The sequence below is a fragment of the Dipteris shenzhenensis genome, chromosome 23 (genome assembly GCF_047967505.1).
Source record: "Dipteris shenzhenensis isolate YYH24624 ecotype China chromosome 23, Dip_SZ_1.0, whole genome shotgun sequence".
Lineage (NCBI taxonomy): Eukaryota > Viridiplantae > Streptophyta > Polypodiopsida > Gleicheniales > Dipteridaceae > Dipteris > Dipteris shenzhenensis.
Window position 1 is genome coordinate 50,259,564 of NC_141618.1, and position 18,131 is coordinate 50,277,694.

The 18,131-nt window shown below is 43.0% G+C and overlaps 1 protein-coding gene across 1 annotated transcript; it reads left to right on the forward strand.

Annotated features, from left to right (window-relative positions):
- Nucleotides 1–1,590: 1,590 nt before the first annotated feature.
- On the forward strand, nt 1,591–6,083 carry LOC147887498 (VAN3-binding protein-like). Its single transcript, XM_087394171.1, has 8 exons — nt 1,591–2,607; nt 2,824–2,943; nt 3,048–3,116; nt 3,288–3,663; nt 3,848–4,045; nt 4,135–4,184; nt 4,272–4,329; nt 5,313–6,083. Exons 1-8 carry the CDS (start codon nt 2,233–2,235, stop codon nt 5,513–5,515), a joined length of 1,449 nt encoding a protein of 482 aa, XP_087250297.1. The 5' UTR covers nt 1,591–2,232; the 3' UTR covers nt 5,516–6,083.
- Nucleotides 6,084–18,131: the final 12,048 nt, after the last annotated feature.

Sequence of the window (18,131 nt, forward strand, 5' to 3'; positions counted from 1 at the left end):
TTGCAAAGCCTAGAACAAAGGCCTAGGGTTTGGCCTCACCTTAGCATCTACCAGATCAAAATTTCAAATTGGGGTTTGATGAAATTCAACACGAAACTTGTTTTTTTATTTTTAGCATTGTCTTCTAGGCAACGTTATACTTACAGTTTTGTTAAAAAATGTCCCAAACAGTTTGTTGCCAAGTGGCTCCCTTCTATTTTGGTTCTCTCTCTCTCTCTCTCTCTCACACACACACACACACACACACACACACACACACACTTTCTTTTTTTAAGCTCTCTCTCTCTCTCTCTCTCACATACACACACACAGACTTTGCAAATCTCTTTGTATTTGCAAGCAGTTGCATTGTCCATTCATCTTGACAATCATTTGTGTCTGGCAGAACTTAACGCAGTGCTCACGAGTACTTGTACTCACTTGTTTCCTAAACACTAACAAGGCCGAGAGAAGGTGGGTGTAGTAGTGTGAAGGTGATGTGGTGGGGGGGGGCCAAGTAGGAAAATCTGTGGGTATGCCAAGGGGGAAGGGATGGATAGCCAGGTGGAGGACGTGACGTGGAGGGTGGGCAAAGGTCCGATTTATTAGGGATTTAATTAAAGAGGGTTAAGGAGCAAATCATCGTCGTCTACAGGCTTTTCAGCTCTGCGACCTTCATCGCCATAGCTTGGGCTTCCTCTCCGCCATAGCCATAGCTACGTCAATAGCACGCGTACAGCGCCCTACTCCTTCTGCGCTTCTAGGCGTGCCTGCGTTTCATCAGTTATCGCAGTCGCATTTTGCCAGAATTTGTTGCGCAGCGTGCCGCTTCCAGAGTGCGCAGGGGGCAGCTTCGGTGGAGCCATCAATCCCCGTCGCCTGCCGTCAGAGCCCGCCTCGCTCCGAGAAACGAGCCAGAGTGCGGCAGGGGTGGTGGAGGAATGAGGCAAAATGGCAGGCGAGGGTATGGGGGCGAGAGGGGGAGGAATCAAGGACTGCAATGGCAGCAGGAGGGCAGTCTGACGAAGGTTCGAACGGGTTAGCAAGAGGGGAAAGAAAGGATAAAAAGAAATCAGCCGTCGGTGCTGTGGGGCAGGGAATTGGGAAGTGGAGCTTCACGACAAGCGACAAGAGCGGCAGTTCCTTCTTGTTTGGTTATTATCGGTCTCAGAGGTCGCTCCCACAATTCTACCTCGATTCTGATGCCCAAAAAAAACAGCAATCGCAGTCAATTGAGCCTTGTTCAATTAATAACAACGCAAAAACAGCTCCGGTACTCATGCAACAACAACAGTGCTAATGCAAAAATAGCACTTTGATGCAAAAACATCAATGAGAAACTTGTCAATTCTAATTCAAAAATAGCACTTTGATGCAAAAACATCAATTGCAAGGTTTCAAGCTCAATTCGAGGTAGAAAGCGTCGATCTTTCGCTACGAAAGAGAGTGGCTTGTAGCAGGAAAAAGACAGTACCCAATTTGTCTCCTTTGTGGATTTCTGAACCTGCACAGTCCAATCGCTGAGTGCCGGGACCCTCTTGTCTCCCCTCCCTGACGCTTTTCTCTTCTTCTTTTATCATCCCCTCCTTCATTGCTCCGCCATATCTTTCAAGCTCCAACACTTTACATTTCTCTCCAGTTTTTGCTCCCTTCATCGATTCTCTCGTTGCCGTCCTCATCTTTCTACCATTACCCGCCTTTCCCTTCCCTCCCCCCCCCCTCGATCTCTCCATCCTCCCTCTCTTTCGTTCTGATCTGGCCTCTCCACCGCCTTTTTCTGCATTTTCATATTCGACGGAATCTGCGTTTTGTCGAGAGTGCTGCTGCTCATGCGCTGGAGGAGCAGATAGAGAATCATTCCATAGCACGATCTCAGGTGCAGCGCTCGAGCTGCACACTACACCCCGCGACAGTTAGCCACAGAGAAGCTTTGGGACATGCATCATTGTCTCTCGCCACCGTATCCCCTTCCCCAATACATTCTCTCCTTATAATGTCGCAGTGTATCCCTGCGTCGATGGACGGAAATGCGCCTTTACATGAGTTGGCTTTTGCATCGTGTAATTTGTTGTTGTGAAGTGTAGCAATTGCATTTCTTCTTGGTCGTCGTATTGGCGACGTTCACAGAGTCGAGCATCCAGAGAGCACAAACTTCCCAGTTTTGAGTTCACAACGTTGAGATACGGAGGAATTGCTGTTTGAGCTCGAGCCTACCAATAACAGAAAGGTGCCGAAGGATTTCCGTAACTGGAAATGAAGTCCAAAAGCAGCCCTCTTCCCGGTGGGTGTCATTCTGCATGTCCAGAACCTCCGTTCACAGACTCTGCTGGTTTTCCTCGGAACAGCTCGTCACAAACTTTAGAAAATATCGAGGAAGATCTTCCCATGTGTTTGCCTCTTACTCTTTCGTACCCTCCTCCGGAAACGCCTCAAGAGCCCATGGAGTTTCTCTCGCGGTCATGGAGTATCTCGGCCCTGGAGGTTGCCAAAGCTCTGACCCCAAACGACGCTCGAAGAGGAACTGATGGTGAGCTACAAGTGGAGGAGTCTGCGTTGGTCACTGCGCCCTTCACCTTCGCTTCTGGAATGACTGCTCAGATTGTTATGGAGCGTATAATGACACAATCGGTAAGAAGAAGCCGCTTCTTCCCATTAAGCACAGAACAAATGCCTTTTGTCCTAATGCAGCATACTAGATCCTGGATTATTAGCAATTATGCTTGAGGCGATGTCAATGCCAGACTCCTCCGGTTCATGCGTGTTCGAGGGGGGAGGCTCGCTGTTGCATCCGTCTTTGAGCGGCAAAAGAGACTCATTTGACAAATTTGGTTGGGCCTTTGACAGGATTCCTCCCCTTTCACGTCTAGGAGAAATTCCCACAGCAGTGGCCCTCTAAACTACCTTGGGAACGGGCCCGTTGGAGGAAGCCCTCCCGTCTCCCCCAGACAGGTGGACGATCTCACGGTACGAGTGTTGTTTTCTGTTGTAACCTGAACTGTGATTGGTATGTCAGTCGTCTGTACATGTCGCAATTGAAAATTTTACTTGGTTCTGGGTCCCTTTCTCAGACGTGGCTTTTGCTGCAACAAACTATCCATCAAGAACTTGGCTCTGTCGACTACGTTCAAAGCAACAGGGTACGGAAGCCATTTACTAATGGAAGGATCTATGTTGATTTTGTAAAGCTATTTAGCAGCTCAGAATCCTTATTTGGTTGCAACTTGTAGCTTTCACAAGAGCCATGTAAGAGGTTCAGAGTTAGAATGCCACAAAGCTATTTAATTGGTCACGTTCATTGCGATTGCCAGTTCTGTCGCAGCTTCAGTGGGCTGAGGGCTCCATTGCGAGGTATATCGATGAAAAGATGGATGAAAGACCTCAAGGAAAAGAAGAAAGAGGCAGCTCGTGCACACAACGCACAAGTGCACGCAGCAGTGTCTGTTGCTGGTGTTGCAGCAGCTATAGCTGCAATCGCAGCTGCAACAGCCAGCTCAGCAAGTACTGATGGGCAAACTAAGACAAGCATGGCAGTGGCCTCTGCTGCAGCACTTGTGGCAGCTCAATGTGTAGAGATAGCAGAGAAAATGGGAGCAGATCGTGATCAAATGTCCTCAGTTGTAAGCTCTGCTGTTAGTGTGAAGACTCCTGGTGATGTAATGACCTTGACTGCTGCTGCTGCCACCGGTATGATTTCTATCTTAATGAATATGAACATGCATTGTTCCACAGCTCAGCCCGACTCAAGTCTTGACTGTCATTCGTTCATAGTTAAACATTTGTGTTATTAACGTATGAACATATTCTGCTGCTTTATTTGGAAACTTCTAAGGGCGAGCATCTGATGGGTTCTTGTTGAATATGTGGGCAGCTTTGCGAGGAGCTGCAACATTGAAGGCTAGAACGCTGAAGGACAGTCATAGTCATGCTACAGTTCTACCTTATGAGAGAGGAGGCAGTACTATGATGAATTTCAGTGGGGAATTGGCATCTGAAGACAGTGAAGCAGAGAATGGTGGTCACGATTTTCTTAAAAAAGGATGCGAATTTCTGAAGCGGACAAGGAAGGGTATGCAATTGTTGTGGTCAAAATTTGATTCATGCAGAGGTTGCAGAACAGATGCTAAAAAGATGTACATCTGTTCTGTGATTTTACAGGGGAGCTGCATTGGAGGCTAGTGTGTGTGTATCTCAACAAGCAGTCTCAGGTGATATTATCTTCTGGTGAACTTCAATGTTCACAATTTTTAGTAATGTATCACGACTGCTTATTTTATGACCTGTTGGTTATGTAGGTGGTCGTAAAGTCTCAGGGCAAATACATGGGTGGGACTATCACCAAGAGCAAAAAGCGTAAGTGGCAGCTGTTGTTCATGTTTTGTCTTGATTGATTTTCTAGTGATGGTTGCATTGAGTAAAAACCTTAGAATGAGTCATGTTGTTAAAGGATCTCAAACAGAGCCTTGTTTTACTTGTGAAGATAAGATACAATTATTATCCACATGCCTTAATTCTACTCTTTTCCAAGATGTGTTGTTGTTATGCATACTAGAACTATGCAAGGGAACCAAGGTTTCCAGTGTGATTGTTGATCTCTTACCTTCTCTGGAAATCTTTGTTTGAGAGCTCTGTGTTTGTATTACGTGAAATGATCCTCGTTTGAAAAGTTGTGAAGGTGTGTACACAGTACCCTGAGTCTGCTTTCAAACCTTTGCCAAAGCTTACACACGATATGAAGCTGATGAATTGTCAAGTTAAAGTGTGCTAGGGTCTGTGATTTTATTTTAAAGGTTATGTTTTCTGCTAATGGGGAGTGGCCAGGCAACTGTGGTGATGAATCCCTCTTTTAAATGCCCTCTCAGTTGTGTATGAGATTGTTATGTTAGGCACTTCTAATTTACATACTCTACTTCATGTTGACTCTCCCAGCAGTAGTAGTGAAGCCAGATATGATATCTCAACTTGATGAGCTGGGTACTTGGGGGCCAAGTTCTTTAGATAAATTGGTGTAGTACTTGAATGTAATTCCCATCTCATGTCTAGAGGCTGTATGGCCCCACAGACTTGAGACAAACAGAGTTGATTGATTGTGGAAAGCTGCAATTTCCTTGTGCGTGACACTGGAACGCGTGGATGCATGCACTTCACACGTTTCTGTGAACGTCCGGACATTGGTACAAAGACCAGTCACCCACAGACTTAATATGCACAAGAAGAGAGAGAGAGAGAGAGATTTTTCGGTAGCTATCGATTGAGAGAGAGAGAGAGAGAGAGAGAGAGAGAGAGAGAGATTTTTCGGTAGCTATCGATTGTTGAAGTTGTGGAACTGGAAACAGGTGTAGTTTTGGATGTGTGTGGTGATATTCCTGCTTGGCCTGGGAGGAATATTTCAGATGGTGGAGAAGAAAAACGATATTTTGGTATCAAGACCGCTCATGGAGTAATGGAGCTAGAATGTAAAAATGAGACAGATCACAGACTATGGACAGAAGGCATATCTCGCTTGCTTTCAATATCGCAACACCAAAGGCGAACATAAAGGCAAGCATGGCCTACGCCTTGGTACCTGTGACTTGGAATCTTGATTTGTTAGAGTGATGACTTTCTGTCCTTGGATCATCCTGGGATTCAAAATCTCTGCAGAAAGTCAGGGTAATCACCATGTTTTTTAATGGAATGTGCAATGTCTGCTCACCACGGTGGCAATAGATTCAGAATTGCGTGTGATTCAAAGTAATTGGTACTTTGTCCAAGATTCCGCTCATGCAGTTCTTGTTTTGCTAAGCAGTGGATCTCAGGAAAGGCTTTAAATATCTGAAATAGAAAACTGGAATTCTGATCTGCAGCCGCAGATGTTAGTTACACTGCAAATGTGATGCCACAGCAGAGTTTGGGTCAGTGTGCTTATGCAAATTTAGATGTACATTGAGATTGTAGCACCTGAGATTCTTGTGTTTTATTTTAGCTATGGCTGCATACAGCCCAGGTGTAAAGCATGATCTATTCAGGTTCTCACGTAGATTCGTCACTTCCAATTTTTGAATTTCTGAGTTTCATATTTTGCAGTGTACAACCTTATCGAAGTCAACAATGTATTGTTGCTCAAATTTACCCATGGTTCCCTTTTAATCTTTTGACATGATTGTTGCTCAAATTTACCCATCGTTTTTAATCTTTTGACATGTGTAATTAATTATACTTTTTTTTGGATGTTTATAAAGTTACGTTTCATCTTCTTGCGGGGTTTTCCAATGTCATGGGGACCTATTTCACTCTCCCTAATTCTATTCTATAAGTACTACCACCTTCCCCTTATACTCAATTAACATATGCTAAGACTACATTAATTAATCCAAAGGCTTCCTTGTGCCACCTTGCCTCCCTACGAGTCTTCTCAGCCTCTTCCTTACTGTGCCTTCGTGCGTGTTCTTCCTACCTTGCCTACCCTTTCTCTCCAGCGCCTCACCCTCGACTCTCTCCTCCACTCACCTCCCCTCCTCTCCCTTCTCTATATACACTCCCCATGAAGCTTCTAGGCTGTAGCATAGCTTCCCAAACCACCTCCTCGAAATTGCTATCTTCGGCGTGTATGCTTTAATTAATTTGATTTGTTTTTTCAATATCGGGGCACCTATATGGAGAATGTCCTAGAAACTATGTAATATGCAAAGTAATGCTTTCCAACTCAACCCAACGGAATTCTGTCCACCTAGTCGGCAAAGCATAACAAATTTACGAGTTCTCTTCAGTTGTTGTTTTATTGTTTAGTTCAATTTGCATGCAATCCGACTCTTGTCAGTCTCTTGTCCAACTCCTTGCACTTGTTGCATTTGAGTTGTGTGTTCTTTGTTTTCATTAGGTGAATGCACTTTGAACATTTCACCTTTGACATAGAGCATATCTTGGGCTCAGTTTCCTGTAGTAGTATAGATCAGTACATCAGCTTTCAAGACATTCTAGCATTGGCTTAGTTATGCCGCATTGCAACCTTGGATCCAGTTATCACCACCATCTCTTTTGACCAGTGCAATAGACATCATCAGATTTAGTCATAGCGTAGTTTGGGGAGACTTGGTGTTCTAGCATGCACTTATGGTTGTAGTATATAGTCCTTACAGGATGTAGATTAGTGGTTGGATCCATGACTTCAAATCAATCCTTGCATCAGCATTCGATACCACATATGCCTCAAGGACATCTTATGATTTTTCAGTTGTATTTTAGGCTTCTAGGCCTTCACATTGTCAGCTCTTTCTTGACGAGCGTACGACAGATGCTACATCTTATGTCGATGGATGTTTAGCCATGCATGCTTAGACGACCTTCAGCTCATGACAATTGAGCATATAGGTTTGACAGGTTACCATACCTTGTCATTTGTATGGGTCTCTTCATCAGCAGAGTAGTGTATCATACTTGCACCTTCGGTCTCATATTTTCAATCTTTGGATCAATCAGTCTACTTCAATTATGTGGTCTTCTTCGACTCCGCATCATTCGACAGAGATTGTAGTTCTACTGTAGCATACTTTCAACATTGTTGTCAATTCTTTTGTGTTGGTGACGCCCTCACATATGGATGTCTTTTTTACAGAGGAGTTGTACAGTCCATGATTAATTATGACATGTTCATCCTTGACATGTTCAGCACGCAACCATTCAAACAGTCATCTTTTGATCAATCAGTCTTTGATCCAAGTGGACTTTACTTTTTGCATATTTTTTTCCTCTTCCTCTCGTCCTATCTTTTGGGCTTTATTGCCAAAGGCGAAGCGTGACCTACAACTTAAGAGGGGGAAATCCACATTATGTATAGGATCATAAGTTGTACTCATTGTACATGCTTCTGCTATGTGTGCTCCTAAATGTACATACTACTTTGATTTATTTTCTATTTTCTTTTTAGTTTTGGATGCTAGCATACGCATCAAACAAAATCCATAAAAAGGTCTTGTACATGCACTCTCTACTTACCCAGTGTAATTTAAGAGGGGGTGTTAAAGATAGTGTAAATTACACTATCCATATAGGGCATAGGGGCAAACCTTAACCCTAACCCTAAGGGGTTCACATGTATATCTTCATGTTCATTGTCAATACACTTAGTGTACAGATAGCTATATTGTGTACAATCTTCTCTCTCTCCCTCTCACTTTCGCTATCATAAGGTACACTTAGGGGAGGACAGAGTCACATTTCCTTTGGTTACAAACAATGCCTATGAAGCACTGATAGAGCAAGAAACTGAGCAATGGATCCAAGAAGTCAAAATGGAAGAGGATGAGGTTAAGCCTGGATGGTCAAAGGAATTTGAAGAGGATGTCAACCAGCAGGATACAAGTATGAGTGACTCTGAGTTAGGAGACTCAAAGGAGGAACTTCCTTTGGTTCAAAAGCAGAAAAAGAATACTAAGGCTCTAGTGAAGCCTCAAGCCACTTTTCAAAATAAGAGAAGAATTTCTCAAGTCAAAGGTCAGAGTGCCCCTCCCAAAAGCCCTGCCCCCAAGGAAAAAAAGGGGAAGAGAAAGAATGGTAAGTAGCCCATTTTCATTCCTAGTGTGTGAATTGAATAACCCTTTGAGGAGTCATGAATTAGCCAATTGGCTGAGAGGGAATTCTCTTTCCCCAACATTTCTTGCACTGCAAGAAGTCAAAGTAATCAATGATGTCTTACTAAATAGACTAAAAAAGTATTGATAAAAAAAGAGTTTGGTATTTTACTTCTCATGAAGAGGGTAGAGGGGGGACAGTAATAGGAGTCGTAATAGAAGTCTTATCTCACTATAAAGATTGTGTGTCCAATTTTCAGCAAGATGTAAATCACAGATGGATTTCTCTCAAGTGCAAGCTGAAAAGAATAATTTTTACTATGGTTTTAGTCTATGTCCCAACTAGAACAATTACTAGAAGAGCCACTTGGGATGTAATGATAGGCAGTGATTGTGTGATACTAGAAGACTTTAATATGGTTGAGGGTCCAGAGGATAGGTGGTTACAAAAAGGTCTGTGCTTAGAGGCCCTGAGCTACAAATCTGGGAAGACTTTAAGGACTGTTGTCAGGGGATTGAAGTCTTTGTGTTGGGGCTTAATTGTTCATTGGCATGCATCACATATTTTTACATAACCTCTCTTGAGAGTGTGCGAGGGTATATGTTCTCCACTCCTTGTATGGAACCCCAAGGGCAGCCATGGGCTCTTGCTGCCAAAACTACCATGGGAGCCATGGATCCTTAAGGTTGACACCTTCTAAGATATGACTTGAGCATGAGAGATACAGTAGATAAATCATTCAACACAAACCTTAGAGGCTAGGGAGAATTGAGTTTTTTAGTTAAACTCTTTAGAACCATGAAAGTCATGTTGACAAGGTGATGGTGAGCATCATTTGTTCACGGACTCGAACATGCATGGATGCATAGGTGACAGGACCACACATGATTTTTCTCTCCTCCCTTCTAGCCCTTGGAGTAATGGAGAATGCAAGCCTCTCTCTCTCTCTCTTTCTCTCTCTCTCTCTCTCTCTCTCTTCCCCTAGTCTCCCCCAAAAGGAGCCGATTCCATCTTACAGCACAATATTCTAATGATGATATTCTTTTATCACGATTTACATCTTGATTTCATTTACTTTTTGCAAATTGGCCCACATGTAGAGGCCTAAATCTTGTGAATATCAAGATTCCTTGCCTCCATTTAGAGCATAGAAATTCAATAAATTCTCTTAGAAATCGCATTTCTAGTGGGTGATTCCATGTTAATTTTTGCTGGTGTTATGTTTGATTATTGTATGCTAAGCCCAATTATATTGGTGTGTGTTGATTTGGTAATTTATTTAATCAATCTTATTCGGGTGATTTGATTATTGAGTATACAAGTAGCATGACTTGTCTACGTCGGGTTAGAGACCCGTTGGGATTGTAGGCTCCCTTTTATCTCAAGGAAAACATTTAAAGATTTTATTTATAAATCTCATATCTAAATGCTTCTTAGGGAATTTCAAAGTAGGGTAAGCCTTGTCATGGCTTGGACTTGGGAAAAATGTATTTCGTAGCATTGCACACATCTCTCTCTCTCTCTCTCTCTCTCTCTCTCCCTCCCCTATTGGGATTGTAGGCTCCCTTTCATTTCAAGGAAAACATTTAAATATTCTATTTATAAATCTCATATCTAAATGCTTCTTAGGGAATTTCAAAGTTGGGTAAGCCTTGTCATGGCTTGGACTTGGGAAAAATGTATTTCGTAGCATTGCACACCTCTCTCTCTCTCTCTCTCTCTCTCTCTCTCTCTCTTCCCCTTGGGATTGTAGGCCCCCTTTCATTTCAAGGAAAACATTTAAATATTCTATTTATAAATCTCATATCTAAATGCTTCTTAGGGAATTTCAAAGTTGGGTAAGCCTTGTCATGGCTTGGACTTGGGAAAAATGTATTTCGTAGCATTGCACACCTCTCTCTCTCTCTCTCTCTCTCTCTCTCTCTCTCTCTCTCTCTCTCTCTTCCCCTTGGGATTGTAGGCCCCCTTTCATTTCAAGGAAAACATTTAAATATTTTATTTATAAATCTCATATCTAAATGCTCCTTAGGGAATTTCAAAGTTGGGTAAGCCTTGTCATGGCTTAGACTTGGGAAAAATGTATTTCGTAGCATTGCACACCTCTCTTTCTCTCTCTCTCTCTTCCCCCCAAGGAAAACATTTAAATATTTTGTTTATAAATCTCATATCTAAATGCTTCTTAGGGAATTTCAAAGTTGGGTAAGCCTTGTCATGGCTTGGACTTGGGAAAAATGTATTTCATAGCATTGCACACTTCTCTCTGTCTCTGTCTCTGTCTCTGTCTCTGTCTGTCTGTCTCTCTCTCTCTCTATCTATCTATCTATCTATATGCCGTATTACCATGATAAAAATCATTCCTTTGGCTTCTTGATTTTGCTCTCTCGGTTGTGATATGATTTAATAGAGGGACTAATATCTCCTTTTATTTTGCCTTTTCAAACATAATTCTTGGTCATATTTTATAAGCCACATTTGCTGAGAGTCGTAGTCTATCTTATTAAATTGTATTAATGGCTCTAAGACATACCCATAATATCAATTCCTTCTAGGGGTTCCACTAGGAAATGCCACTAATTTCTTCATTGTAGGGATTAATCAAAATCTCCAAATTCTTGACTTCTCTAGTACAATCGTATTTGGTCTTCATAAATGCAACCTTGACTTTATGATGTGAGCTTCTTAACTCTAACTTCAATAATGACAATGCCCTTTCCTACATAAAATCATGTGTACTACCATCATCACGCAAGACAAGTTCTTTTCCATTGATGAGACCTTTCATTTTCAAAAGTGCATGACCATTGTACTTATCTTCTCCTTCGCAATTCATATTACCCCTCTTGCTTGGCCATCCTGTCCTCGATCACATGAACTTTTGCAAATGGAGTTTTCTTCCTCAAGACAATCAATTGCTATATATCCTTCTCTATTGCACTTGTACCACTTGATCACCTTCATCTTGGAGTTTTATGTTGACCTTAAGTGGGGAATCTATCTTTTAAGAAGCAAAGCAAATTTAGGCTTAAATGAACATTACTACCAAAATTCTTCTTTTTGTGGAAAGACATGGACTATTCTGGAACTTCTCGCTTGTTTTGGAATATCATTTTTCCTCTCACAATTCATGGCAATGTATGGAAAAGCTAAGAGAGTGCAAATGAAACACATTACACTCATCTTGTCTCTTTCTCAAATTGTATAAAGGCATGCCTAGTCTTAAATGTTAGGTAAGAAATCTTTTTTTATCAACTTGGGGCTATTCCTTGATGGGACACGCTCATTCTCGTAAAGCCACCTAGCTAGTACTTTGATTTCCCCCTTCCCTTTCTTTTAAATAAAGCATGGTCCTCTTCCCTTGATGTCTCCATCTTTACATTCCTCATCCCATCATGTACATGCTTCTCTTCCCCCTCTCCCTTTCCCCTTGTGCCATAGTCTCTCTCTTCATTCCCTCCCCTTCTAATCCCTTTTCCCCTCCCATGATAACGTTTCGCCCTCACGTTCTCCTTTCCTCTATGGCCCTTGAGCGTTGCCATGCTTAGTGTCTAGCCTCTTGTCCTGATTTCTTTTCTAGGTAACACCACATGAGAGGATGAGCAACAAATGACTATTGCCACGCTTCGTCATCCGATTGGTAGACCCGAAGCTATACATGACCACTTAATGGTTTTGAATCCCACTTCTTTTGAACTCTGCAGCAAAGTAGCCATTTGTATTGAATAGGGTCAAGAAGTAGCAGTACCCTTGAAAGGTCATCACAAGGATGCACACAAGGGTCATAGGCAAGGAAATGAAGAAGCAGGCAAGGAAGGACAGAATTTCTAAATTGCAAATTCCCAAGGATCCCTAACCCTCGCAGACCAGGTCCAAGAAGGTCACCAAGGTGGGTGAAGGAATGAACCAAGTGCTCATCCAAGATGGTTCAGACGAGGAGACAGCCACCCTCGCCACCTCCTCAACCCCCGAATGAGCCCTTTCTCAAGACGATTTGAGTATGCCCATGTACCTAGATGTAAAAAATCCAATGTAGGCCCAAGGCCACACTTCTCCACCTTCGTATAAGGGAACATATCCAGACCCACAGCCTTAGAGAAACAATGCTTAATAGATGCTCAAAAATTGGTACGAGAATGCCAAGAGAAATTTGAGCATAGGCAACAGAGACCTGGACCGCCTAACTACTCATAGGGGGGCAAAGGCACTCAGGGTGCCAAAGAGAGTGGAAGAAGAGGAGATACCCACTAGCTCCAGTAACACAAAGGCTTTGGACTTGATGTAACAGATTTTCCAGGAGGACCGAGTGATGCAAAACCTAAGAGAGGAAGGAGGCCTATACGGCCTCGAGGACCTGCTATATTGGTAGAGAGGGAGACTCTCAGGAACCATGTGATATTGCTAGGTTAGTGGCCCTCCTTTCCATAGAGGTCAAGATGTCAATTGCATCCTTGTTAAGAGGGAATCCTACCCTCTGGTGAGACCTCTCAAATTGGATGAATAGGCAATTTCTGCCCCAAGGTCCTACCAACCCCAAAGACAACTTACCATAGGAGGAGAACCGAAACCTACCCAAGGTCCCCATCAATAAGTTAGGCAATACTTCGAAGCTGATGACACTAATGTAGCTATCCCCATAACCTACATGAACCAAAAGGTTGACTCCATCCTGGATGGGAGAGCGGGTGTGTCTGTCTACACCAAAGAATGTTGGGAGAGGTGGGGAAAACCTTCCCTTAAGCAAACCCATCTGGTAGTAAAGCTAGCCGATGGTGGAACTACTAAACCCTTGAGAGTTCTCATGGGTATTAACATTAAAGTATTCGGCTCCATGGTCATGGACTTCACCTAGTAGCCTAGATATGAAGCCATCCTAGGTAGGCCCTTCCTACGAATGTCGAGACTTATACATGATTGGAGCATGGACAACATCTATTTACTATAGGAGGAGCAAATTGTGTGAGTGGACCTGTGTATATACAAGGCCCACCCACTATCAAGACACCTATTTGCTATGGAATCTGACATAACCGATAGGACCGCATCCTTGAAAGTGTTCCAAACTTGTGAGAGAGAGGGCAATGGGAAGGAGGCCGATGAATTTTGGTATTCTCCTCGAGCTAGAGTTCTTTCATATTTGGATGCACATTCTGGCAAACATTGATGTCCCAGAAAGAATAGGATTCCAAATAACAACCCTTTAGCATGAATAGTTGAGTACGGTGGTGCCCCTCATAATTTTTAACATGCTCAAATACCAAGAGGTGAGCAAGGGGGCAAACCTCCATTGGCTAACATAAGTGGGCCCCACTACTGCTCACCATGAGTTTTCCTGCAATTGGGGATCTTGGTTGAGTAAAGTTACCTCTCTAGTCAGCTCCATGAGTGCCATGAAGGAGCCCCCCTTAGCCAAAGCTCCTAAGTTCCAAAAGGCTGAAGGCTCCCACTAGAGTCAAGGGGGAAACCACCCAAATGGGAGTGGAGAAGGAGGATGAAGAAAAGGAGGCCCTGTGACACATACCTTCCCATTACAAGTCTTACATGATCAAAACAGAACTACATGGCTTGGAAGTACACAGACATTAATGGTGTGCCTGATGAGGTTGTACAACACATGATACCCATGCTAGATGACATCAGGCCAATGCAACAACGCCCCTATCCTATGAATCCCAACTATGCTCTCATACTGAGGGAGGAGATCCAAAAACTCATAGATGTGGGATTCTTTTATGGGATAGAGCATACAGAGTGGGTGTCACCCATTGTGATAGTCCTAAAGAAGAATGAAAAGATTCGAGTACGTGTAGACTTGAAAAAGGTCAATGCCACCACATGGCGCAACCACTACCCATCGCTTTTCACAAAACATGTTCTAGAAAGAGTAGCGAGGAAGGAAGCTTACAGCTTCCTAGATGGGTTCTTGGGATATAACCAGGTATCCATCGCCCTAGAAGATCAACATAAAATTGCCTTTGTAACTAAGTGGGGTGTGTATGCAGCCAAAGTGATGATATTTGGACTTACCAATGCGCTAGCCACTTTTGGGTCAAACACAGCATGATTCTTAGTCACATATTGTCCAAGAATGGAATATCTATGCATTACAACAAGATCATGTTTGGGGTAAAGGCCAATGGCCTAGGTTCATACCCTTGTATACATATACCATTCTTCTTAGTAAGAACTTCAGACCAATTAGGGTGAGTTAGCACCCACCACATACTGCATTATCGACTCTCAGCTCTCTCTCCTTTGCTCTTGGTTCTCTTTCTCCTCCCAACAATTGGTATCAGAGCTAGGCCTCTACCTCAAAGGGAAGGGCTATAGAGAGAATAGTGGATGGTTGTTGGAGTCCTCCATTCTAGCACTATGTATCTGACTGCGATGGGGATGTGTGATAGTTGTCTCATTGAAGAATTTCCACCTTGTTGTAGGAGCAAAATAGAGAGAATAGCCTATGGATCGTTGTTGGAGTCCTCCTTTCTAGCACTGGTGGATCTAACTACGATAGGGAAGTGTGACAATTGTCTCATTAAAGAATTTCCACCTTGTTGCAGTAGCAAATCATTTGCTTGACACCAAAAGTGAAAGCAAGAAGAGCATGCTGACATCCTTGGAGATGCCTACTTCAAAACCACTAGTAGTAGAGTCAATGATGAGCACAATGCAGTTGACATCTCTATTATGGGATTAGAATGATGTTTTTTGGCACAACAGAAGACACAGTTGTTTCCCAAGAAGACTGCTTGTTGTGTTGAAGATTCGTGTCATTTGCAAATGAAGGATCATAGGGAGCGACTTAGCAAGGCCCATACTCGAACTCTTGAATGTGGTCATCATTGTGGTGGACTAAGAGGTGAACGAGCTTTGCTTGCCATGTTCAGAGAAAAATTGTCGTCAAAACTCTCTATTACATAAGGCATACCTTCCTTTTGCAAACGATTTCTACTCAATTTTCATGTTGAGCCTCTTCGTAGTGCCCCATCAATTCAATTAAAGTGCGGGCATATAGTTCATTTTGAATGTGAGAAGAAGCAGGTGAAGGAAGGTTTTCCTGGTCCAAAAATTAGCTTTGGATATCTTAACTGCTCATAGTGCATGAAGCACATGAAGCATGAAAGTTTGATGCATGATATGTAGGAATCATTGGATTTTCTGAACTTGGTAAAGGAAAAAGCAATGATTTGATGAGTTGCAAGAGCTTGTGAGTGGATGAGTTGATGTGAGAGTGTTAGTATGAGATCATGGAAGTTCGCCCACTCAGTTAGTTTATCACCCAGTCCTTCAATGACTAGAAGTGAACCCACCTGAAGCACACATGGTGGTTACCACTTAGCCCGAGATGCGCCCATTCCCCTCACCAACTTGGACACCGGCCTTCAACCCCATCGGCACATCCCTTTTTTAAAAAAGGTGTAATTTTGGCACTACTATTGCAGCACACACCTCGAGCGATGGATCCATCCCCTCTAAATACCCATGGAAAGATGATGGGGACTTGGGCTCAATTCTTGGAGCTCCAACAAAAGGATCCCAATATTATTTACAACTTCTTGAAGTACAACTTCCCCAAGGAAATGACTCGAGAAGGATTTTGCTTTTGCTTCCAATCATTCAATGATACCCTTCAGCTTGGTTTCCAAACCCACGATGGTTGTAGTGGTACACTTTAATTTGCTGCTCCGTGATCTCCCCACCCACAATCAACCCATTGACAACAAACTACATAACCTCAATAGCCAAATTGTCTTCAACCTCGACACCAGTCCCTCCCAATTCTAGGACTTATGCCTATACCTTTGGGTCTGCAACCTCCATGGCCATCACATTCAAACATTCAAGGACATGCATGCCACCCACTTCTGGAAGTATCGGGCTTATTTCATGTGGATCACCATCTGGAAATTGGACCACTACACAGTCCTCCAGATAGTGGCTGATCTGAGGGCGACTAAGCAATAAGAAGGGAGGGCATGTTAATAGCCATTGAGCATGTTGACAGATCTGGTCCTATGGGTTTTGAGCTGCAAATGGCTCAGGATCGAGGTAGTCCTGTGGGTTTTGAACCTGAAATGGCTTAAGACTGAGGTAGTTGACGAGATCATCCAAATTGGCAAGGATAACACAAGAGCCATTTGGATCCCATATATGGATAACACAAGAGCCATTTGAAGACAAAGAGGAGGTTGAGAGAATCAGCATATGCCTTGGTGCCATATGGGCCCAAGTGGTTGTAGCAAAAGAGAGACGAGAGAGAGTGGTATAAGGAATAGGTTTGGCCCCCCCTTCAAAAGGTGACTCGTATAAAAGGCCAAATGGTTGACTTTGGTCTTCATTGTTGGGTGCACAAGTTTGGAATACAACCTCCCTCTTCTTTTCCAAGAGTGTTTTCGGGTATTCTCTAGTTTCCTTTTTAGTGCCTTTGTGTTTGCCACTCCATTCCCATTCATTATCCTCCCCTTCTCCCTCTCCTCTCCCATCTCCCCTTTCCCTCTTTCTCTCATGGAACAATCCTTGGGTGACACTTGCGGATGGCTTGTGCTTTGCATTGCTACTCTCACAAGGAGTAGCTTGGAGTGTAGGCTCCATCGGCATTCCTTCAAGATCCCCATGACATATGAGTCACAGTTGAGTCCACACAGTTATTGACTTAGAGCTATGGAAGGTGGCATCGGTTGCTGTTGGGGTGACATGGCATGAAAATTTGGTACTGAAGCTAGCATTCTGGTTGGACCGTTGTCCAATTGAGTGTTGTCACTATTCTGCTCACTAACAATTGGTTACTTGCTTAGTGGCAGTCAACTATTATTGCACATCGATTTTGTTCCTCTGTTCTCCCTATGGACTGGTGTGGTTGTGAAAAGTCGTTTCCCCCTCTCTGCCATTGTGTTGTGACTCAAAGTACGTTCTCAGGTTTGTATTTGCACAGTGATCATGTGAGTGGCTCCTTCGTGCATCGTTGTTAGCACTTTGTGCTCCTAATACACTTTGCTCAGTGTGGGGTGTGTTGGAGGCCTCAATAATCATGGTCTTCTATTTGGCAGGTTGTTTCCCGTTGCAGTCGGAATGTAGCCCATCTTCAAGCTCTTGAAATCAGAGCAGAATAGAGTCCTTAATTTGTTCATGTTGCCTATCTTTGTCTTGTTGTGCCATTCCATGGATCTGTGTCTTGTAGGATAGCAGAGTACATCGGAAATCTTTATCATTCCTCGACATGTTGGCAATGTCGTGGCGGTGGCTAACTAGCTGATGTAGTTTCCAATTTGGGCTAATATTTGTACCACATAGATTAGAATTGCAATTTGATGGAAATCATTAGAAGCATCTATACTTACAAGGCTGATTGTTGGATCTGATGGGTCAGGCCCCACATAGAGCTTTAGCCAGAATCCATTTATTGGTTTATTAAAGATATTGCCATATGAAAGTCAGCTAACTGGAAACTATCTTGTTTTAGCAGCTCTATTACTCTGTATGGGCCATCATACCTAAGTTTGAATTTCCCTAGCCTCTTTCCCAATTTTGTGCTGAACATCAATACAAGACTACCTTTTCTAGAAGAGGTTGAATTTTATGTTTCTGTTGATCCAGGTAGCTCTTTGTTTTTG